Here is a 25,891-nt window from a genome sequence, read left to right as displayed (position 1 = left end):
GTAAAAAAATGTAATATCAAAATGTGTTAAGCTACACGTTTAAATATGTAAATGCACTATTTTTATCATACAGTATAGTGTTTTATTTTTTACACGAAAAACTAAGTCACATACACAAATGAGACATTTGCTACACACTCGGCTCTAGAGTGTGTACCCCGCAATTATCCTGTTTACCCTGCGAGATTTCCGATCGATGAGCATAGCTGGAGAGATTCTGCCACGTTCTCCTCGAAAGGTAACGGAGAAAGAAAGCATCCATTGTCAGACTCGGCGAGCGGCACTTTCGGCCACGCGTATTTCGGAGACCGGCGGGACACAATCGATGTCTCGAATCGAGGGCAGCAGCCGTGCGGCTCGTTTAGAGAAAGGAAAGTAAAACGTAGACGGGAGCTACACCTCCTCCGCCTCCTCCTTCTTCATCACGTCCGCCGCTAACTCCTCGTGGTTCTTTCTCGCTCACCTGGTCGCGAATACATAACGTAAGATAAAATAACTTTCCTCCACCTCTCTCGTCTCCTCTCAATTCTCCCTCCCTGGCTTCCTCTCCCTTCTCGTTTCCTTTCCACGAGTCAGCACGCGCTTTTAGGGAGCTTTCCACCACCAGGACGGTGTACACTCTGCGCTTTCATAAAGAACTATGCGGCAGGGAGGTAGGACACGATCACGAGTATCACATTAAGGTAGTCGATCAGTGTGAGTCGCTCTAAAAGCAACCACCGAGGACCAGGACCGGTGGTGGACCGACCGCTGCAAGCTGGATTAGATCCGGCAAGTAGAGAAGTGGCTGGTCCTTTCATGAACGCGACTCGACGGACGGTCGAAGAATAGGGCACGCGCGGTGGTGATTATATTAGCGGTCTTTCGAACGCGTGCAAAGGCATTTTAGCCAAACGGAAACACAATCGCCGGCATCATTCTCCGCCTGCTCGTCGTTCGATTTCCGTTCTCGATCCTTGCGTGTTGCGTGTGTTGAAAAAAAGAGTGCACCGACGACCGTACTAATTGAGAATTACAACCCTCGACGACGGCAATCTTGTCGTCGCTTCTCGATCGCCGTGAATCATCAGCAACGTGGAGCGCGCGGTGAAAGAATGCACAACGGGTGAGTGTGGCGAACTTATGTATAAAGAACAAAGAAATATTAAGCGATCGTTGCATATCGCACGCTGAAGTATCGCGGGAATGTTGCCAAGATAGGACACCGGAGTATTTTAAAATTTCTATTTACATTTTTCGCAATTCTTATCAAAAAAATTGTAAATAATAATCCTTCGATTTCTAGTAAAATATGATTAAAATTAATTACAAAATTAATTAGGCTAAAGGGACCTTTCTGGTTGTCAAAATATTCACTCAATATTACTATTAAAAATTGATTTGTATTAAAATTTTAGGTTGTATTAAAATTGTACTGAAAATTTTAGAATCATATGGCTCCACTAAGAAATAGAGAAAAAAAGAGTAATTTATGTTTTAAAATTTTACTATCTTCTTTCTATATTATGAACGAGTGACATAATATGTATTATTTCATATAAATAATGTATTAGCTTCTCGTATTAAACAAAAATTATAAAACATGTATACAATTCATATGTGCTACTTTCCTGCTTTTTAAATAAGTGGATCAAGGATACGTGTCAGATTGTCACGCTGTCAAAGTTGACATAATTATTCTCCCTCTTCTTTTTGTTATACATGCTGTAAGTCGATATCGCCAGGTAACACTAAATAAAATTAATTTTTGATTCGTTAATCCTAATAGAAATGAGCTTCTTTTTCTACATATCTTACATAATAAAAATTAAAAAATTACTATTAAATATATTAATTTATATTAATATGCATTCAAAAAAACGTTTAATTTTAAAATAATACAATGTTTCATTTCTGTCTCCGTTTTTTAAATAAAATGTTTTAATTTAAAATTTTTAGATTTAAAACACAAAAACATTAAAAAGTTTCAGTTTTCAACTTTTAATGTTTTAAATCTAAATTGTTTAAAACATTCAAATATTTTAAAAGTAAATACAGAAATAAAATTTTAATAGCTTTTATAACTCTAAAATGAAATATCTCTTTTTTTGAGAGCATAGATTAGATTTTTTAAATATTATCTCAGAATTTCCTACTCTTACCAAAATTAAGACGTTTGTGAGATGTTTACGTAGATTAAAAACCATTGCTGCCATTGCTTATCAGATTTTCTAATCTTTCATCACGTGAGAAAGAAGAGTTTGAGGCTTCCTGAGAAAGATAGATAGCTCGGAAAAGTGGTTGCGAGTAATTATGAGAACTAGGTCGGGGCGCACAAATGGGGCGACGCGACGTCTCGCAGGAAATGCACGTGACTCTTTTCAAGTCTATTATCACCGCGCGGCTGCAGTACCGCGAATGCTGCGAAAGGTGAAAGGAGAATCCCGCGTGACGCATCGAGAGAGCAATCGGTGCTTTATTTCGATCGACCCGGGGGAACTTTGTCTCGGTCATGATTTACATGATTTATTCTTTAAAGGAAATGTGTCGTCACGCAGAATGACAGGCGTGCGATCAGCTGGAGCTTAGCGCGGCACGGAATAAAGGCAGATGTCTCGTAATCTGAACTCGTCCCTCTGCAAGCGTCGCGTTACTTTTACCCGCTTTCGAATCCTTTCACTGAGCTAGTAAATCATTCGGGTTTTTAATTGTCAAATAAGATACGTGTCTGTAGGTGTGCTGGGATTTGCAAACACTTGAGAAACGGCCGATCACTGTCCGCCTACATAAAATGGCAATTATTGTATCTAACCGCGATGCTGCAGTACGATGATGTTAGTCGGCGCAACAATGATAGTCGATTAGCGTAACGAATGATTTCATTACACTATTTAAAATAATTTCACTTTGTCAATTTAGCCAATTGCATAACATGCAAGTTGGATTCTTTGAGTAACTAATACGTTATGCTTATCATCATCAGAAATTTCACATTCATTCCTGCATTGTGTCAGGTATAAAGATTCACATCTTATGTAATTCATAAATATTCAATGAAACATTTCTATAACAATTTAAATTCTTATGCAGTATATGTTATTTTTTTATAAGAATCATAATTTTTTTCAACAGTTGCCACAAATTCCATTCAATATTACTATGTATATGATAAATAGAAATGTGTAACACTTTTATATGATTATAATATTTATAAAATAATTTAAAAGTATATCAAGTTTATTAAGATCTACAATTTTCTTTCTGTTCACGTAAGACGTATGTAGGTTAAATTTAATTGCAATCCGTTCGCCATAAAAGAAACCAGCCAATATGTTCTTTGACTGTCTTTATGGCTTGAATGAAAGTCATTTACAGTGTAATTACAGCGTACATTCAGAATATATGTAATGTGCATGGATATGATCCATTTTTTTATGTATGATATAAATGTAACATTTTTAAATATATTATATTATTTTAGCAACATGTAAAAAGTATTACGCAACAACAGGGAATCATTTTCTTATAGTATTTTGCGGCAGATTTTTTGACGAATTTTCACTTTTCGTGCGCTTCCTGACCACTGTTTCGCACGCTCTCCGATTGAATTTCACGCGATTACGTATGCGGAATATCAATCTAGATTCACGTAATTCATCCGGGTAAGATTGACGTTTCCGCAAGAAGACAATCAACAATAATTCGACATGCTACTTAGTTAATGAGCCATGATCCATTCAATGACCACGAAAAGCAATTTCTCCAATCTTTCGATTTTATCATGGATTAATTAAGACTTTAAAATTAAACGTTAATTGTGCTTATCCAAGTAGAACAGAAATTAGTATACCTTAATATGTATGTATTTATTTTAAAACACTGTGAGCATGCAGCAGATAGATAAACGCAAAAACTTCTTTATTTAAATAAATAATTAAAATTAAAAAATCTCTCTGTAAATTATATTGTAAATTATTGAGTGAAAAACATGTTGACAAATTATATCAATTGCAAGTCACCAAAGCAAGTATAATTTCCATTAAAAGTAACTGATTAATCGTTATGGTCTAAGATTACCGAATATGCGAAGACCGGTTTATCTGGTGGCATTATTTATCCGTAAGCCGCACGCGAGATACTTGAGATGACCAAAAAACATAAGAGAATCCGAATAGCTTTAAATGTCGAATCTTATCTAATCATTATGTTCAGAACGAGAGGCACTTTCATCGCCGAACAACCTATAAGGGGAGCGCGAATGCCTGTCAGCCAGTTTCAACGTACCAATTTGTACCGCAAATTAATGTAATTTCACGACAGGCGTTAGTGAATGGATCATGTGGATGTATGGCAATAATCAATCTTGGAGTATACTTTACTAAAAAGTTCAAGGTGGTGGAAGCCCTGCACAACAATGCATTCTATTCATTTCGTTTTAATTTCTTTTAATTTCTTGATTAAGCTAAAATGAGTAATTTCCGTGCTCTCCGTTACATATTACGTCTTAGGTGAAGAGAGATGTAATCCATATACATTTAAACTTAAATTTAAACGCGTACTTCAGAAAATTTATTAAAGAAAATCAACGACAAACTTTCTTCCTTGCAAAACTTAAAAGTCAACTAAATGTCCGTAGGTGGGACGACATCCACGAAATGTATTCGTTGCCGCACAATTTTATATGTGTGTCAATTGCACGTTTACATATGCAAATGTGTCGCAAAGCGTGAGAATACAAAATGTAAGACTGACTTTCCATGGACGGACTGGAGGCGTTCGCGATGAGTTTCTTGTGCTAAAAGAATGAACAGCGATTACGGAACAACTGCGACTTTTGTATCGACTTTTATCTCGTTTTCTCCGCTCTTAAGAATACTGAATGCATTATGCTTAAATAAGAGTGCACACACAATGCAATAGATATTATCAAGCTAACATGCAATAAAATGCGTTGTAATATAAGATAAATTCTCTAAGGGAATTTACGATAAATTTACGATAAAAAAATAGAGAATTTATCTTATATTACAACGCATTTTAGTATGATTTTATCATAACGTACACTGTACAGAATAATTCTATAGAAAAAATTCGATTTTCTATGTTGCGTCGTTATTATTTTTATAATTCTTTACTAAAAATTCAAATTGTAGAAATTACTTTGTCCCTATTTCCGACAAAAAGTCATTACAAAAGTTCATATTCAATTTGATTATTTTACTTATTATTTTGTTACGTACAATTATATCTGAATTTATAAATTTAAAATGTTATTATATGTAAAAGTATTAAATTTGATATTTTCGTATAAATATTTTGTATATAAAGTTATTTTTATTTTATAGAATAAAAGATTTTAAAAATATTTTTAATAGCGCACAAAGCTTTGTACTTATATGTAGAAAACATTACATAAATATGCCATTATATTAAATATTTAATAGTAATTTTCTCTTTATTGAAATTAATTTCATCCAGGCTCACAAAGTAATCTAACCGACTGAATCAAAATAGTTACAACAATTTAATATCCAGTAACTTCCCTTTCAATGGATATCTAGACAAATGCTCTAATAATTATTCGCTTAGTATTAATTACTAATATTCATTGTTATAAATATAAAATTCAAAAATATTATCTTTAGAAAGAGTAATTGTTTTAACTTCTCAAAAAAATGTATACAAATAATATCGCATACTTTTAATTTTTCTAAGGACCGATTGTTCCAACTTCTTAGTAATTTATCTATTAAATAAATATGTGTGTTAGTCTTTATATTTATTTAAAAAAATGAAGATAGACACGTGTTTATCTGAAATAAATTTACCAAAAAGTTGGAACAACCGGCGCTAAGAAAGAAGTGCATCTTTTATTATGTTTAATATTATCTTTTCAATGAACATGAAAAATACGAAATTATATATATATTAAAGTCCAAGTATCCAGAATATCGTACTGATTCTGTAAGAAATATGTGAAAACTATTGTGGCTAATACATAATTAACTGTTTCAATTAATATTTTGAATAATAATATAATATACAAGTTTATTTTTCAACTATGCATTAGTTCAAGTCCGTTATAAAATAACACTTTTTATAACAGTGTTATACGGAATGGACAAAAATATTTGAATAAAATAGTTTTCTTAATTAAGAAGTATCTTGTATATGCTTTAATGTAATCATACCGTTATCTTTTTACTTGAAGGATAAATCCAAACGATCAGAATTGTAACAATCCATGCAAAACTCTGTGACCATAATTAAGAAAACATCAAAGCCCTTTGTTCGAATGTGTCGCGATACTCGTTAACATGAGAAAGATAATCGTTTGTGTTGGAATGTTACAGATTCGCGATAACGCGGACGCGATCCGCGATAATCGGATTACTTCTGTTGTTGGTAACGGCGCACAGTAACGGGCTGCAGTATCAACCTTTCGACTCTTATGCAAACGGAGAGGAGTGCGCCTTGATCCTGGATAACCATGGAAGAACCAGCGTTTACGACTACACCTATAATTTGCTACGCGGATCGTTGTAAGTACCCACATTAAAAAACCGAAATATGAGTCCGCGAGACGATAGCAATCTTAATTTAGCGAAAGTCACCGCGAATCAAGAACTGGAATCATTTCTTCAAAGTGACCAATACAAACTTTCATAAAGTTCTGCCCTAATAGGTAACTTAATTTTTGTACCATTTATAATTATACTTAAAAAATACCTTAGAAATGTAATTTTTGTTTTTGTCCGTAAAGTATTATAAATATATTTACATTTCTTAATTGATTATTTCAATTAATTTTAAAGTTTATTCTGAAATTCATAGACGAGAAATACGACAATATTAACAAAACTGCTTTTTCAATTTTGTAAAATAAAACGTCACTCTAAAAGAATAAAAATTAAAGTTGTGTAATTTTTTTCAGAAATTTATTACTTTAATAAGAATCAAAATTTATTTCTATAAAATAAAAATTAAATTAGTGTAAATTAAAATTAAATTATTAATTTTTAAATATTAAAAGTTTTTGAAATGTTAGGCTTCTTTGTCATTTTTTTAACTTTAAGCATAAAAAATTGGAAGTTATGATAATCTACCATTAATAAAATTTAATAAAATTACCATTATTTATTAAGTTACTTTTTAAATATCATAACGTGTCATCTTAGAGAATGTGTAAAAAGTAAATTTTATGCAAAATTCAATAATTAATTTTAATTCCATCATATTAAGTTCATGATAATTCTTTAAAAGTCAGTAGCGCTTTCTCTAAGATATTTTAATATTTGTTATTAAGAAGAAGTGAAATTGAAAACAGCTGTACCGAGACAGCTATAACAAGTATCTCTATCATTCTATCCTAAGTGTAATTATTATCCAAGATTGTCTGCGGTTATTGATGGCCACTGACTAACTCAAACAAGATACCTTTTACCGCGTTATCGATTATACGAGAAAGTGCCATAGAATCATTAAAAACGTCTTATCAGCTAGGACGTCTACTCTAGGATATATTGTAACGACTAAGGAAATGCACGATTATGAATCGCGGTTGCTAACTGCATGGAAATGCAGTACGATTACGTAACGAGGTAAGTCCTCACCCGACATTCTAGAGGATTAGAGAAAGCGGGAACTTTGACGGCACGGTCAGGACTTTCACTATCATCCCTGTTCCCACAGGACTAACGGATTCTAATGCGACCTTACCTAGTTCTACTGTTTGGCACTACGCGCAAATACATTCACCTAACGGGCATATTCGCGCGGACAGTTCCGCGTGTCAAATAATTCTATAAATTATCGTAATAAATTATTCTTCTATAAAGCGTTTTTGCGACGATCGTAAAATTCGAATCGTTCCCAATTGAGATTTCAAAAATGACCATTGCCAGCTGGGGAATCGGCATTTATGGTATTGAGCCGTAAACGCGTCATGCAACGAGAGTGACCGTTACGTATCGCAGTAAACCGCGTGTTGTTCCATTCATCGCCCGGTAGAGAATCCGTATTTACCGTACCGGAGAGCCGCGGTAATAATCCTGGCGTTCAGGCGCGTAACCACGCTGAAACCCGTGATTAACTGCCGTTCTTCGCGTCAAGCAAACCAACGAGACGGTGGCGTTTATCGTTTCGAGTGCTCCTTTAAAGTGTCCTTAAGAATCGAATTCAGCCGGGCGGTCGAGATGTTGGAGTGACGCGGTTACAACTGTGGTAGCAAATTACTTGAAAGATAGAAAATTGAGGAGAGAAGAATTTTCGGTGCTGGGATAGGATTTGAGTGCCAAAACTAGTAATTAACTCGTGTCTCAGTATACTTTTGTTACACGGAGGGAATTTTTTCTTAAAAATTATCCTGAAAATTCTGGTAATTGTACGATGACGTGAACCTCGAAGAATTTTATTATATTTTTAACAAAATTTACTAAAATTTTAATAAAATTTGGCTAAACTTTAGTAAATTCTATTATATTTCTAACAAAATTTACTAAAACTTTGCCAAATTTTATTAAAATTTTAGTAAATTTTGTTAAAAGTATAGTAAAATTCTTCAAGATTTACTTAAGTTGTCTCACAATTACCACGATTTTCAGGATAATTTTTAAGAGAAAATTCTCTCCGCGTATGTGTACAAATAAACGCATCACTGATTCCGCGGCAATTAAAATAAATGTCCCAACAACTATACATGTATATGTAATACTACAGAACCAAAATGGTTGAATTTTTGTTTAAACGTTTACGATATAAAGTAATTTAATTATATAATTAACTGAAATATGAAATATTAAATGTTATTAATATACAAAAGTATGTTAATATATAAATATATATTTTTAAATTATTTCAAAAAAATAATTTAAAAACTTATAAATTAATATCTGGACACAATCTAAAATGCTTGTTTTTAATGTCCTAATTGCTTATCCTTGTTTATAAAATAAATATAAATATATTATCTTAACAAATACATAATACTTCTTTAAAAATATATGAAAAAAGGCATTAAAATATAAACTCTAACCTTTTTAGCTCTATAATAAATTTGTTTCCTAATGTTAATTTTGATAATATTTAAAACAACTTACACCTTATAAACATCTTTAAGTATTTAAAGATTATAATTAAATTTAATATTATAAAAAACACATTTAAGATAAGTAAATGCCTGGTTATATTATTTATTTTAATCACAATTGCAATCTTTGAAACAGAATTACGAGATTCGACCTTTCTAATTAAAACACGCTGGTATGGGTATTCGCATATTTCTGATTAACAAACAGTGATATGGACTAAGCTCGTATGCACAGGAATTTTAACCACCGTTAATTGAACCTTTTGAGGTTCACCGCTAATGAAGTACAAGGCGGTTGCATTGCGATAGAATCGTTTTAAATGCTTGGATTGCTAAAGATTATAATAACCAAAACAATCTCGCTTTGGCGTTAGAAGATAACTAATTGGAATTACACGTCGAATATATTATCACCGTCTTTAATTCCATCGACAATCACGATTGCCTCAACAATATCACAAAACGTCGCGTTATTAAGAACTCATTTCTTTTTTAATTAAAAGCTCATAATTGCACGCGTTAAAAACTTAATCTTTATTATAATTAATAATTACATAGCATTCTTAAGAATTACAATCTTTAACTTTAAAAGACCTTTGCAAATTTTTTGATAAATATCGTTCTCTTAATAAACCACTTCTTTATGAGACGAAATTGACAATTAATCTCATGTGTGACGAATATACATATATGCGTGTGAGTCTCCTACACATATTTGTGTTTCTATAATTCGCATAAGTGCAATTTTCTATGTTTATCTTAAAGATAAATTTCTTGTGTCTGTTTTTGTCAATACTTTAATTTTGTTTTAAGTTATTCTTTATCTTTTATGCTTAGAACTAGAAGAAATTAAAATGTAAATTAAATCGAGATTAAAGTTAATATATATATATTTCGAGATTAAAGTTAATATATATATATTTCTAGAAATAAAGATTAAAGCTATTTAAAACTGTTAATAAAAGAATTGAAGTTGATTAATTAAAGTTTTAATTATTATTTGTTTGTTTAATCTTGTAGAAACTACAACCAAAATATAATAATAATAAATAATAATAATTCTATACCTTTTTTAATTAAGCAAAAGTGTTAAAGTAATAAATAAAAAGAAAATATAGCTTAATTTAGTTTATTAGCAATCATATAATTTAATCTGCAGCCCACTTTAGACGATTAATAATTTGCATTGAATTTCTTAATAAAATTTAATTCATAATTTGATAAATCGCGTATTTTGACATGTTGTAATTTTTCACACGTTATTGCATGGCACACAAAATTATACACAGAATTCAGAGGCAAATATAAATCGTCCGTATTTTGCGAGCTTAATGCCAGATAGTTACCTAGTAATCAGAAGTAAACATAGCCAGGCAAGTCGCGTGATCTGCACCGACCGTTTAGGTAGCCGGCGTGGCGTCGTAACGCCACCCGATTAGCGATGTCATGCAGCTACTTTAAGATGGAGGCAACACTCGTGGAATGTCAAGCAGGTGCCCGGGGACACGACATAACGAGACGTCGAGTTCGCAATTGCGCCGCGAAATGATACGGCCGATCTGGAGGTCGGAATAGCGCGTGCTGACGGCTGTGAAAGCGATTACTGACAATATTTCGAAAGGGCTACTCGCGGAGCGAGAAAACAAAAACGAATACAATGTGCGATAATGATGCCTCATTCGGTCTTCACCGAAACAAAGATGACACAGTGCACGAAATGACCATAATGACAACGGGGCAGGCTATTTTCGGACGTCGTCGTAGATACTTAGTGTACGCGCCGCGACTGCGGCAACAGTGATTATTAAACGTGGCGTATTAAAGTACGAATGCCGTGAGCTGAAATGTAATTTATGTGTATCAAAAAAAAAAAAAAAAAAGGAAGGTTCTGCGACTGACGCAATTCACATTTATCACCGAGCGGCGAGGAACGGGGCTGCTGCCGTCGCTCGGACCAGTTATGGTAAGTGCGTCGATGCACGGCACCATTATAGAGTGCTTTCGTTATTATTACATCGGTTGCGGCACAACACTCGACCGCAATTAGACGCGGGAAGTAGCCTCTCTCGCGTCTTCCCGATTTTGCGTCTCAAGCAAACCTGACAATTGATAATTCATATCGTTCCGGTTAAATTTTCAGAGAGGCGGTCGCTCGTGCAAACTCCAGCAGTTTCAATAAGCTTTAAGATTAAATAAGATGAGATCCTGCTATATTATGTTAAAAAAATCTACAATGCAGATAAATAGGATAACTTTATATACAACAGTTTGATGCAAATTTACTTTCAAACTTTATATATATAATTTGTGTTTCATCAAGTTGTGCAAAATTTCAAGACAATTTTTCTTAGGGCCATTCGACCAATATAACAATATTTCTAACAAAAAATTAGATTAGGACGATTATATCGCCAGAAATACAATTAGTTACTCTGAATTATTTTGTCTTGTTGGCAACTCTTTAACCAGTAATTAAGTTAATTGAGGCTTAGCTAATCTCTAAATTGCAACCAGTGTATATTCACTGATTTGCAGTGAGCATACTTATAACTGTGATAATCAGTGAGTGTTCACTGTCTTTCAGTAATTTCACAATCAATGGAAACTCGACAAAATCAATGAAAATATACCGACTTTTAATGATAATCATTATTATAATCATTCACTGATTATCAATCAATGAAATGAATACGCTGATCTTTCAATAATAATACACTAATTTTAACTTCAAAATTAGTGTATTATTACTGAAAAATCAGCGTATTCATTTCACCGATTGATAATCAGTGAATGATTATAATAATGATTATCATTAAAAGTCAGTATATTTTCAATGATTTTGTCGAACTTCCATTGATTGTGATTTAGAGAGTATAGTGATCCTTATCAACTTTAACGAATAAACGAATAAAAAGATGCTGAAAGGGCCAATAGATAATGGTTTTAATCTTAGCGAATACAATGGACAATTGGCACGATCAAACTAAAAATAAAAGTAGGAGAATCAGAGGCGGAAGTTATGGATAAGAGTGCAATGCCGCAGTTGAGAAACGAACGGAGAATTGCTAGCTCAACCTTCAACGGCACAGTCACGGGCGGCACGTCAATGCTAGTATGTTTCACGACGGAAACAGGATATGAAAGTCAATTCATTCGTGTGCCTGTAGAATAGTTTCGGATTACCTTGATACGAAATATCCGCGTATACAGACGCTCTGCGTGCGTACGCGCGTGATCTACAGCGGGCGAATTCACGTTTTCTCGCAACGGGACTTCTCACGAAAGTAGGCTGCAACGCGCGCGTTGGGTAATTAACCCCCCGGAGTGGGGTGCAGAGGGAAAGGAGAGAAAGGGGGAGAGGGGGGAATTGTAAATAATATCCGGACACGAGGATCGAGCACGTGTCAACTTTCATCCTTATTCTTTCGCTATCCGTAGTCCGACCGCAGGAGCAACCCAAACCTGCATCACGTACGACGCCGTAAATCATGCTTACGTCGAGGCGAGGAAGCGCATCAGTGAGTATATTACATTTCATTACGGGAATTAATTGCACGATGCCCGTATAATTTATTGGCGACAACGATCGAGACGATGCGTCCGGAGTATCGTCCGCGTAATGCATGAAACTCATTATGAACGATCGCCATATGAATGTCTGTCGTATTCGCTATGTTTTGCTCCGTTTCACGTTGCTTTCTCGTCTCATCGCTCGTTCACACGCAATCTTCTCTCCCGTAGACGTCGCGACACCAAAATCGGGAATGTGGCGACCGGAGGACCTGGCGACAGTCGGCGAGCTGCTTCTCGACATTACTGCGAATCTCGCGCACACGTAAGTCTTCCCTGTGTGATGTTAAGCCTCTCTGTGCAATCTCTCTCTCTCTCTCTCTCTCTCTCTCTCTCTCTCTTTCTCTCCTAATGAACTTTCTCTCTTTGGGATCTGATCGCATTTCCTTGATTTTACTTTCTAATCATTGGCGCCCAGGTACGGATTGACCTACGAGGAGATCCAGAGGAATCTACCGTTAATCGACACCTCGAAGACGCTAATCCGCGAGGTCTGTCCCGCCTTTCTCAGCAACGTGGAATGTAGACCGGGCAAGTACCGGCGGTACGATGGCCTCTGCACGAATTTGGAGAATCCAACTTGGGGCGCTACCCTGTCGCCTTTTGCCAGGTAACTGCGATTTTCCCGCTTCTCGAAGGAGCTTTCTTTGTTTTGTTTTTTTCCTTTTAAGTACGGAATATGACGTAACGCCGCAAGTTCTTCCTTACTTCGTGTAGATTGATAAGCCCTCAATTCGCGGATGGTTTGTCGACGCCAAGGATATCCATAACAGGTCGTGATCTACCGCCGTCCCGAGTCGTGTCACGCACCATGCATCCGGACGAAGGTTACCACGATCACGCCGGCACGGTTATGGTGATCGCGTGGGGACAATTCATGGACCACGATTACACTTTGACCGCCACGCCTCTAGGTACATTATATTCTTAAGCGTGATTTTCGTCGCGGCATTCGTGACAGATTTTTCCGCGATTATCGGTGATTTCAATGCAGAGTAATAATCTCTTTGATTCATAATAAAATTTTCCCGAAATATATTCATTTCATTAATTACATATGAAAATCTATATATATTATCAAATAAATAAATAAGCACGTGTAATTTTATACTATTTTACATGATATACATGAGAAAGGCATGTAAATCATGAAAATTGAATTATAAAATTATTGATTTATCTCATGCAACAACGAAAAAACAAATGCATGTAACTTATACATATTCTTAAAAATAAGTGAATAATTAATTATGAGAGGTTTTAATTATCAATTTGTTATGGCAAAATTTTCGTTTTCCGTTTTACTCTCAACAAAACGTTTGAGTCAATAAATAAAGATCATTGCAATGTGTGAGTCTAATACCCACGTAGCAAGGTGACGTCAAATGTCGTTTTAATGACGTTTTATTAGTGTTACAAACATCATTAAAACGTCTTCAAGACTGATATTTAATGTCAGTTCGCTACTTGAGTAGCTAACTATAATATATAACAAATTTTAAAGAAAGCAGTAACAAAAAACTAGAAATAGCTCTTCTGTCGGCTCGTATTCCGTAATGATCAAAACCCGCTGTATCAATCATGCAACTAGAATAGAAATTAGAAAGTGAGCCTCTCATCGACGGACTGATTGCTCAAGTTGCGTCGGAGCAACTGTACCGAGATATTTGATACATGCGCATCGTAGGTCGCTCGTGTGCCCTTCCATGTTGAACGTTTGCCGTATATATCGAAAGGAGGGTAACTACGAGAGAAAGCGAACGATCATTGCTCGGATAAGCAGATCACGTGTCCGTCCGTGACGTTTCCGAGCGGCCCGCTCTTCGGCTCGGTATCACTCGCCGCTGATGTGTCAACCAGAATTGGCAAGCCCCACTGGCGGACTTGTGATCAAGCCGCATTCTGAAATAACTCGCGATACTCCGCGCTAATTATCAAATTATTCAACCGTTTTGGAAGGAGGAGTAATTTAGAAATCCAAGAACGCAATCCGGGGATAATCTCATAAAATGCGTATTCCTATAGATAGAGGATAAATTAATACTAATGATGTCGATTCTATCTCGTCCAATCCCCGACTGAGATTGCGACAATCGACGCTCGTAATGTTCCATTCAATCGCGAATACTGATATCCCCTGGCACGTCCGCCGCACACGGATTACGCGTGCGTGATCGAAACGCTATTTCCCCGCTATCATTACGTGTACGTTCTGCTATCATCGCGTTTGCAGACCCTCTGAACCGAAACGACCCGGAAGAATGCTGCAACCGGCCGCCGCACCTGAAGAATCCCTACTGCAACGAGATCCACATACCGGAGGACGACTATTTCTACAGATTGTTCAACGTGCAATGCATGGACTTCGTTCGCGCTTTTCCCGCCGTCCGACCTGGTTGCCGCCTCGGTTCCCGAGTACCTTTCAATCTCCTTACGGGTTTGCTGGATGGCAACACGGTTTATGGCGTTACGGAAGCTTTTGCTAGGTAAATCAGAATAATTTGCTTTCATGAATAATAATACCCAAAATAATTATTTTATAAATTATATAATGATCAATCTAATGGTCAAATTTAAAATCAATTTTGCTGTAGATAAACGGTATCAATTCGAAATTTTTTTAAAATTAAAATACATGGGTTAAAAGAGAAATGAACATTTTATATGTAAACGCGTTCAAATATACTCTTTAAATTAGTGTATTATTCACGGAAAAACGATGAATAATTTGTGATTTTAGTGATATACTTATAACTGTATATTAATCAGCAATATTTTTAATAATATTCTGATTTAGTAAGAGTATCCTCTTCTTAATTATAAGCATCTATTTATATTTTATCGCCGTGTAAAGTAATACAACATTATGCCTGCAAGTATTACCAGGATCGGTTCTCTAGGGGTGGGTAAGTCAGTTTTCGCCTTTTATGGATCTCTGCACGTGCACTTGGCGAAGCGAATTTCGTTCCGCCTCAAAACGGTGCATACATGTACCTTTGTTACGTCACCGAGGACAATAAATCAGCATTGCGTTGTTCTGCATTTTTCAACGTGCCCTCGTGTTCTTCACACTTTCTACCATGTTCGCACGATGCGATCTACGAACCTTCGCGATTTCTTAATCCTCGTGGACGTCGCATTCTCTCGCAGCATCACAGGCTGCTTATACATATATCTTTTTCGTCTATAAATGTACCTGTAATGTATCTGTACCTTTCTCTATTAAAAAAAAAAAAGTATCTAATATTTTAAATAATTTTAGGAATATCTTGGAAATATTAAGATCTGTTAAGCTAACTTCTATAAAATTCTAAGTCTAACAGTTATATAATATAAAAATGGAACCATTAAAAAAAATGTATTATTTTCACGGATATTACATACGTGGTATTTTCAAAATTTGATATATTTTTATTTCGCTTTTCAGAAAACTCCGAACGGGCTATGGCGGATTACTGCGAATGAATCCAGTCTTTGCAGAATATGGTCTCAAGGATCTATTGCCGTTAAAATTGGATATACCGGACGAAGGCTGTACTCGGCCAAATCGATCAATGTACTGCTTTGAAGCTGGTAATTTATGTTTTTATGCATAAAAACAAACGCTAAATATTCTATACTTTCAATAAACACTTTTTTCAATCAATTTAAATATTAAAGTTAGATTTAAAGTATAAAAGTGAAATCTCAAGTTAAACTTGAGACGAGTGTAATGTAGCGGATAGCGTATCGGCCGGCTACGCCGAAGATCTCGAATGCGATCTCAGTCAAAACAAAAAAAGTGGTTATTATTATATACGCTCGTTTTGCTCTTGACTGGAATGGCAAGCCATTAAAAGTATTCTATGGCCATAAGATCTCTCTATCTTAGCCATTCAAAACCATAGGTCCCGTATGTCTGTGTACAATTTATATGCATCATAGATATATACGGGATTTATTCAAAAATTATTTTAAAAATGTTCCCAATGATAACACATAGTGAAAAACTTGAATTCGAAGGCATTACACAAAAAGAAAAAACTATATAATAAAATGCAATTATTGTCATGTTCTTTTTTCTGTTAATACGTAATAATGAGAAATTTGCAAATGAAACAGTAAACTTCTTAAATTTTTCTGGTTTGCAAGATCTATTATTATTTCATGAGAATAATTGCATTTTATTATACTGTTTTCTCTTTTTGTGTAATGTTTTCAAATCTAAGTTTTTGCTTCACTATCTGTTATCATTGGTAACATTTCAATTTTTCAAATAATTTTTTAATAAATCCCATATATCTGTGTACAATCTACAGGCGCATCATAGACATACGTAAAAGATAAAAAAAATAGGCTTTAAACATAATTTATTTAACATTGAACATAATTTATTCCATATAAACATAATTTAATCAATATTAAAATATTAAAAAATTTTTTTGAAGATAAAGAATCGAAGTAAATTATTATATGTATAATAGAGACTTAATATCATATTTCAAGAACATTTTTTAATAAAATTTAATAGATAATTTTTTAACATTAAAATATTTATTATTTAAAAAATTATTTATCACATTGTGCTTACTTCAAACTTGTCATTTTAATTTTGTAATTTTTGCAAAAAAAAAACATTTAGCAAGTTTTAAAAGTTTCTTTTTAATATTTTACCATTATTCCCGATATTTTTCTGCATTGTTGCATTGTTACGTTCTTATATGCGGTATATATCATAGATTGCTGTCGTGGCAAATCAATCGCTTCGCTATTGCTTTAGAAGAGATTGACTTTCGCAAAGTTAAACGTATCTTGAAAACGCAATACAGGGCGCGGGCTATTAACTCGATTGTATCCATTTAAATTCACAATGAATGCACGAGTCAGCTTGAATCGAATGTAGCCGCACTAATGTAACTATTCTAATTTCTGGTGCTTTTTCTGCGTTCGATGGTGCAAGAACAATAGAGCGGTAAGTCACGCTCGTTGCTGCCTTTTCGCGGCGCCGCGCGTTTACTAGTAAAGTGTCTATCACTTTCTCTCTCGCTCAAAATGATCGCCCCGATCAATTTTACCTAACACCCACACGTCTCATTTATCCGTCCAGAAGTCATTTTCCCACGTCAATTCGTCGATCACTTACGAAACCTTCCGGCGATATGCACAGTGAATCCGATCGGTGATTTCGTGAGACAAAACAATTCGATCGCGGCGATAATCGGTATGCACTTATCACGCGCACCAATTCCATTAATCATTCTGTGATACCTGGACCCGGGGGCCACACGGCATGCTAAACCATAAATCTCCCACACGTCAATCGTGCGAACATTCGGCAGCAACATCATCCGTACCCTGTACTTACGTTAATCGCATGTTACGGAAAAATCAATTGCTACTTGAGATTGGCTGTTATTATTTAAGTTTTTCGGAATTTCGGATGGTATGGTAATCGTCTTAATCCTCGCTTTTGCTATCACTGGTAGGCATCGTGCTTGTATCGCGTGATTATCAACACGATACCAATCGTTACGATACGGGTGAGAAAGGGAACGGCTGCGACGCAAGGACATCGGCTTTTAAAGTCACAGAAATATTTGTTTTAAAAAAATGATTAAAAGTTGCACGCGCTGCAATATTTGTTAATTTTTTCTATCTGGACGAAGGTTTGTGCGCTAAGCAGTATCGGCAAAAAAAGTTTTATCTTTGTTTAAATCCGTATATAGGTTCATTAAATTAAAATTAAATTATATCTATTACTCGCATGTGATAGATAAGATAAACAGATATGGGAATTTCTTGCTTTTATCTTTGTTATTAATCCAAGAATGCGACAATGTAGTTCGACGGTATTATATTCTTGTAACCTTTATCATTCAGTCATCTCTATTTAAATCATTTGAACTAAAGTTATCCAATATAATAGCTAATAAATTATTAAATTAGCACGCTGTGGTACGAGAATCGTAATTCACGCGTTCTTTAAGTGGAATAGATTGGAAGTCGTCATAATGTGAAATGCATTAGGCAACGGAACTTAAGAGAACAATAACAAATCAAATCAAGGCCAATACGAGTCTATAAATACTCAGATACTCGTACAATAACGTGATTATATTCTTTATGAATTTCCAACACTTTCCAATTGAATTCCATGCTCAATTCCTAATGTACCTTGAATATTAGGATATAATACAAAAAGAATACTCTTTTTATCTCAGACTCGCTTCATTAAGAGATTTTGTTTGGCGTACAATAATGGGCAGATTTTACATTTTATACTACATGATTCAATGATGAATTATGATGTATTAAGTCTTTGTACACTTTAATAAATCTCTTAAGCTAATTAAAATATCTTAAGAGGTTTAGAATTATCCAGATAGCTTTTTTGTGAAAGTATCGCGTTCTCAGGCACGGAATTAATCATTCTTTTAAAATCTCGGAGAGAATTGATACTTCATCACCTGTGTTGCTTATAGGTGAAATTCGTGTAAACGAACAGCTGGTACTTACCTGCATGCACACTTTACTGGCGCGAGAGCATAACCGGCTCGCCAAAGCGTTGGCTATCGTGAATCCGCACTGGGACGACGAGATTCTCTTCCAGGAAGCTAGGCGCATCGTCATCGCGGAAATCCAACACATCACTTATAACGAGTTCCTCCCGATATTACTCGGCAAAAATGTCATGGAGAAATTCGGACTTCTTCTCGAGAAGGAAGTAAGTTGAACCGTAATGACACTGAAATAAAAATTGAAACAAAATGCGTGAATATTTGCAAATAACGCTTAAATAAAGGCAATTTATCATGGTATAAATAAAGATAAAATTTTGATCATTAATAAGCAAATATTTGTTTTTGAAATGCATAAATAAAAATTTCTAGAACTGTTGTAATACATAATTAGAATTTAACATGATATATGTCTTCTGTTTATTTTTTGTCATTCGTTAGACAATCTTTGATAAACGGTAATAATCATATTGACGTTAAAATATTAATTTTTCATAGAAATACTGGGATGGATATGATCCGAACATAAATCCAGGCGTAATAGACGCTTTTGCCGCTGCTGCCTTTAGATTTGGTCACTCGCTATTGCCGACGGCTGTAGAACGATGGAGTAAAGCTCACAAATTTATTGGTAAGCGACAATATAATAACTGCACCACAACAAGGTTACATTACGCAAACACATCGTGTCAGAAATTATTTCTCTCTCGATTATAAATTTTCTAATAATTTTAAAATATTTTTTCTCAGGCTAAAAGTTCTTCTTCTAAAAGTTCTTATTATTTTAATAGTAATTATATTATTTATTTTAAATAAAATTTTAAAATTTGTGTTCAAGCTTACTTATTAAAATATTTAATATTATATATCAAATCTAATTTTAAATTATTTTTGTTTATTTTGTATAGCTTCAAAGAGACTCTCAGATTTGATAAGACGCCCTTACGATTTGTATCGGGCTGGTGTATTCGACGAATATTTCATGGGCTTGATGAACCAAGTTGCTCAAGCTATGGATGATTCCATAACACAAGAAGTAAATCAGTATTATGATTAACACAAATAAAACCTGTAACTATGGTGGTTTATTACCATACGATTCATTTTTTACAGGTAACGAATCATCTCTTTAAAAAAGTGGGAGCAAAATTCGGATTGGATTTGGTATCCTTTAACATGCAACGTGGCCGCGAGTTTGGTATTCCAAGTTATATGGACTTTAGGTGAGTTGTTAGGTCGTACTTGTACTAACAAACTTGTTTAACTAACTGCAGTTAGAGGGATATCTGTGTTCCCTAATAATAATCTTCTAAGTTCCGTTTCGTTATATAGTAAGTGCAAAACAAGCGTAGGTAAATGTAACAGTAAGAAAGAACCGTAAGAAAAAATTATGCAAAAATTACTGCACAAAAATATGCAATTTTTTGTGCAGTAATTTTTGCATAATTTTTTCCTACGGGAAGGAACAAAGATAGACAGAGTCGAATGAATAAAATAAAAACGAAGGATTTAGCCATCAAGCTAATTTTTTCTAACAATTAGAAAATTCAAATCCAGAATAAATTCTTAATAACGCGTAATTTTTCGATTTTGTAACTTTAGAAAGTACTGCGGCCTTCCCGAGGCAAATACCTTCGAAGAATTGTTCGGTTCCATGCCGAACGAAACCGTCAGACGATACAGCACTATTTTCGAGTGAGTATGAGACACGTCTGTTAAAGTCGGCATCGGAACCTTCGGCGTATCCGAAAGACCGATCAATCAAGTTTTGCATTTCATTATTGAGTCGGCGGGTCGATCATACTAAAAATAGCAGTATTCGGAAATAACGGCTTCATATCGATCGCGCTCTTTTTCAGACATCCCGCGGACGTCGATTTATGGTCGGGCGGCGTATCCGAAAGACCGCTTCCGGGTAGCATGCTCGGACCAACCTTCGCCTGCCTAATTGCCACGCAGTTCAGTCATTCGCGTCGCGGCGACAGATTCTGGTACGAGCTGCCGAACCAGCCGTCGTCCTTCACTCTCGGTAAGACCCTTTCGAATCTTTCTCTCTTCCCGGCGAGAGCCGCGCGAGCCAAGGACTCGCGACCGCCATTCGATATGTAACGAAGTGGCACCTTCTAAAATTGCGCTTTTCACTTTTACTTTTATAGAGCAACTGAACGAAATTCGAAAGGCGAAACTCGCCAGATTGATCTGCGACAATACTGATCTTATCGACACGATACAAATCTATCCAATGGTTCTTCCCGATCACGAAATGTAAGTGAATACAATTTACACAGTGAATAACGATAAATAATAATTTGCTGAATAAAATATTTAAAAAATGAAAAATAATGAAAATCCCGATTCAGTTGAATACGGTTAAAGAAAAATTATATTCGGAGCTGTAGTATCATAACTTTAGTCTCATTTAATGTAAAGAATCCATAAGAATATTTATTATCCCTATTGATATGTCTTATATCTGTTTACATTATATATTTACAATAATTAAGTATAAAACATATTAATTAATTATATTAATTTTGTCTATGCTGTTTTAATTTTTGTTTTATATGTAAAAAATTTTTTAAGAATTTTTTTCTATAAATATGTATAATAGATAATTATCATAACAGAAATCCTCGAGTCCCATGTCGCAGTGGTATCCTACCTAGCATCGACTTGTCAAAATGGGCCGAATACCCGACGACCAGTCACGCCGCGCAATACGTGAGTAATCTAGCAGACCCGTACGGGCAGTTGGGGAAATAAAGGAGGGTCTGTTTCACCAATCTAGATATAAACAGAGTGCCCTTAGGCGAACACCACCACGTAACCAACCGAGCCACGAGCCAAGAAGTCCGATCCTTAGGCACTATAACACAAGACCACCCCGTAGGCACGCACATGTTGAAATAGAGCAAACAATTAGACACGATAAGTCATGTTTAGGTCGAAGACAAATTGACTAAATCACATAGTACGATGGAGTATAAAGTTGGCCAGTGTCGGTATTACAATACAAATCGCCGTTTCGAAACGATTTATAATAATCGATTCGTAAACCATGATGCCAACTTGTGACTTTGATAATAACTTGCAGATGTGTTGATGCGATCATACATGATAACAACTTTCAAAATTTAAATTATACAATAATATAGAATTGGCAAATCAAAAATTAACGCGCGCGATTTTGATCTTAGATTTCTGACACAGCTTCTGTGACAGGGCACCTTTAGCTTCGACTGCAAACCTTCTTAACAGATTGTACATATAGCTTCTCCTAAGAAAAATGCATCGTGCGTTATATTTCATTGTACACTTTCATATACAAAAAGCAACAAAAATTTCACACACAAAAGACTCACTATTTACAATATAGAATGCTATTTATGCATCAAGTTATAGAGCTTCTCTTATGTACGAAAGTTATATGTGGCTATAATATTACAGTTTGAATGGGTACGATTGCACAGATTTCATGTAATGGAATTTTCTCTCACGTAAGTTTCAGAATTTTTCATTACTATTTTATTTTATTCTAGTTATTTAATTAAAATATTAGTATCCTACAGTGTTTACAAACTGCAACTTCAACTCGCAGTAATTTCAATATTTAAATGTTCATTGTAAAATTTTGATGAAGTAATTTATGTCAGTGCTATTCAATTGTAATTGAGGGCATTGACGTTCATGCCTATATCTTTCTTTTTCTTTATTTAAAAAAAAAGAGACATTGGGTGTAAATGCCGATATACATTAAGTCAACACTCAGAATTACAATGGACAGTATTAGTCCATGTTATTTTAAATTATATCATTTAATTGTATTGCATTTAGTATTTTATTATTCAAACTTTCATTAATACAGTGATATTTTTATAATACATTTAAAGTTTTTATAATACATTTTATAGTATATTTAAAGATCTTTTTACTGCTTTATTTTATTTCCGATAATATTATCGTTTGATCAAGCATTACAAATATACTGTAACTATAACAATACACTCCTTCTTGTACATAGTATATTACACTCAAATCAAATCATATCTTGCACGTAACTGTCTATCGCCATCTCTTCAGCATTGTGGACATCTATTACACTTAACAGTGCTTCATATCTAGTCTTTTTTAATATGCATTTTTCGTGGAATAAATAATATTTCTTGATTTTTTTATCAAAATACGCGGAGAATAATCTACTCCATATTCTGTGTCCTTTAAAGTACATTAAATACCTAAAGTAGCAGGCTGACATCTTTGACATTTAGATGCCAAAATAACGACAAATAACGTCAGCTTGCTACGTGAAAATTTATTGGTGAATATAAAAATTTTCTTTATCTGTTTAATGTAAAACGCGATTATTTGACTATGTACTCGATTACAGTTACGAATGTATTTCTGTAAGTTAAAATTTCTCTTCTTTACAATCTCTTTATCCAGAATACTACTCGCTATTATACACAAAATTATGTAAGTGCCATCCTTTTGAATATAACACTTCGAACAATAAAACTTTTTATTATCGTTCTGTTTTATACATTTCACGTGTTCTTTTATGCAGTTTACCCATAAAATCAATCATCAAGAATAAACTCGATGTACTCACAATCAGACATTTGATAGAAATGCAAATCCTGATGTGGAAGCTTTTTTCAGCTTTTTTCTTATATAATTTTAAATTCTTGTTTTATATTCTTTTAAATTTTTTATAAATTTTTTAAAATTCTTAAAAAATTCCTTAAATTTTCTTCTTCTATTATATGCATAAATACTGTACTGATATCAAATTAAACGATACATGGACACCAGTTTAATTTGTTGTCCCTTTCCTTCTACATCATCTTGCATTCCTAATTTACATTCATCCCCTAATACCAATAACAGGTAAAGTATCGTGTGCTCGGACATACACAGCTTTCAGATCGCGTTTGTTGACGAACGCGATCATACACTACCGTTCTAACTCCACATTTCCCCGCCGACTGCCATGCACCCCACATGAGTACCTACAATTACCTATTGTACTATAGCAATGGGTGGAGGAGCGCCCGGTGAAACCGGCAATGATACAGGAGCACGACAAGCAGCAAGCTTATCGAATCTTCTTTGAGAATATTAACGGCATTGCTACGTATCTGGGCTTCACGAGAAAATAAGCGCAGTGCACCGCAGGGGACGAAAGCGCCTGATCGTAAAATATCTGCCGCCATATACGTCATTGCTGCGCTTTGCGACACTGACTAAGGTGCATCACGAACGTGGAGACACAGTCGGGCAACGTTTAAATGCACAGCGAGATGTATGTACAATATAACAGATGTATGTACGATATACATGCGTACATGTATACTTATGAAGTATCTTTCTTGATGCTTGAAGATTAGCCTTAATGATAATAATTCAGATACCTCTGTCTATAATAGAATGTTTACAATAGAATACGATAGAAACGATAAGGAATACTCTTTCATAAAATGTGAAACTTTAAATAATGCTTCGCGGAATATTTGTCACGGTAACAATGACTGAGCTTATTGATGATCATCATAAATGTGATTATTTTTCTATTGTTGTTTTATACTACACTTATTATAATAATAACTTTATGTGATTTATGTATGAAAGTTTTTTAAGAGAATGACAGTTTCCTTTTCAAAAGGTTAACGCAATGTTATCAATTAAGACAGTACGTTTGCTTAATTAAAGTGAAATAAAATATAATATTTATTTGTCAATAGTACATTATCTGACAATATCCTACAACAATGGGACCGCAAATAAATTTATATTAATAAAATGTATGATATATATTTTTGTACGACGATTAATTATTGCTTCAAGCATTATTGTAAGAAAAATGTAAATATTTGCACGCAGTAGCTCAGAAATTTACACAAAGTTAATATTTCTTGCTTCTTACTCATTAAACGAGTCAATAAAAATATGAAAATGTATGTTTTCTGCGCTACTGCGATAATCATTTAGTAATTATAATTTATATTGTACTTTGTACATAATTAAAAATAAAGTCAATTTGATAAGAAAACCATTTAATAAATCTCTATTTTTCTGTATTACTCTCAGTTTTTCAGCAGAAATTGCACACAAATTAGTAGAGAAAAACTCATGATATTACTCAAGGTATTACACATTTGATTAATAAAATTAAAATTATTGTATAATATGTATAATGTGTAATGCACAATTTATTACACGGTAGTATATAATGCACGGGTACAGCTTAATGCTACAAGAATTATATGCAAGATATGAGAGAAATCGAGATATATTTATTTACTTTATCTACAACGCTTTCACAAAAGATAAATGTAAGTACAGCTTCCTATAATTAAGAGTTTCTTTAAAAGAGTTTCTTTTCTCTCATTTCAATAACATGTGTAAATCACACACATTTTTGCTAATTACTTTGTATCATACCATTATGGCGTGTAAAATAATTGTATTATGTTTTTACACAGAAAAAAGTAATTGATCCAATAAAATCTATAGCTGCCAACTACACATATACTCAATACAATAATATTTGCTGTTAATGCAAGTACAACGGTCCCGATTGAATTACGATGCTATTGCAATAGCATATATTATTGTATTGAGTATATCTATAGTTGACAACCCGCGATTACACATTTTGTTGAATCAAATACTTTTTTCTCCGTGTAAGATACTTGTTTTTTGTAATTTAATTAAACTTATATTATTTTGAGTAACATTTCATTTACAATTTAATGTA

The 25,891-nt window shown here is 34.2% G+C and overlaps 1 protein-coding gene across 3 annotated transcripts in view; it reads left to right on the top strand.

Moving 5' to 3' along the window:
• The first annotated feature begins 287 nt into the window (after positions 1–287).
• LOC105830410 (peroxidase) overlaps positions 288–25,891 on the top strand; it is a 28,936-nt gene continuing 3,332 nt past the window's right edge. Inside the window, exons 1-17 of one of the 3 annotated variants that reach the window (XM_012669708.3) lie at positions 363–1,105; positions 6,333–6,521; positions 12,506–12,585; positions 12,809–12,902; positions 13,056–13,247; positions 13,355–13,551; positions 14,871–15,123; positions 16,065–16,210; positions 19,099–19,340; positions 19,633–19,765; positions 20,043–20,170; positions 20,248–20,357; positions 20,737–20,829; positions 20,994–21,163; positions 21,291–21,399; positions 21,762–21,855; positions 24,168–25,186. In XM_012669708.3, coding sequence (XP_012525162.1) covers positions 1,095–1,105; positions 6,333–6,521; positions 12,506–12,585; positions 12,809–12,902; positions 13,056–13,247; positions 13,355–13,551; positions 14,871–15,123; positions 16,065–16,210; positions 19,099–19,340; positions 19,633–19,765; positions 20,043–20,170; positions 20,248–20,357; positions 20,737–20,829; positions 20,994–21,163; positions 21,291–21,399; positions 21,762–21,855; positions 24,168–24,293 — 2,367 coding nt within the window. In that variant the 5' untranslated portion in view covers positions 363–1,094 and the 3' untranslated portion in view covers positions 24,294–25,186. Of the gene's footprint in view, positions 1,106–6,332; positions 6,522–12,505; positions 12,586–12,808; positions 12,903–13,055; positions 13,248–13,354; positions 13,552–14,870; positions 15,124–16,064; positions 16,211–19,098; positions 19,341–19,632; positions 19,766–20,042; positions 20,171–20,247; positions 20,358–20,736; positions 20,830–20,993; positions 21,164–21,290; positions 21,400–21,761; positions 21,856–21,922; positions 23,675–24,167; positions 25,187–25,891 lie in introns of those variants that run through there. The other 2 variants (XM_036282872.1, XM_036282873.1) reach the window with 2 other exon arrangements.

This window comes from Monomorium pharaonis, chromosome 2 (assembly GCF_013373865.1).
Source record: "Monomorium pharaonis isolate MP-MQ-018 chromosome 2, ASM1337386v2, whole genome shotgun sequence".
In the NCBI taxonomy this organism is placed as follows: domain Eukaryota; kingdom Metazoa; phylum Arthropoda; class Insecta; order Hymenoptera; family Formicidae; genus Monomorium; species Monomorium pharaonis.
The sequence above is the reverse complement of the archived record's forward strand: the minus strand, read 5'-3'. Positions and strand labels throughout refer to the sequence as shown.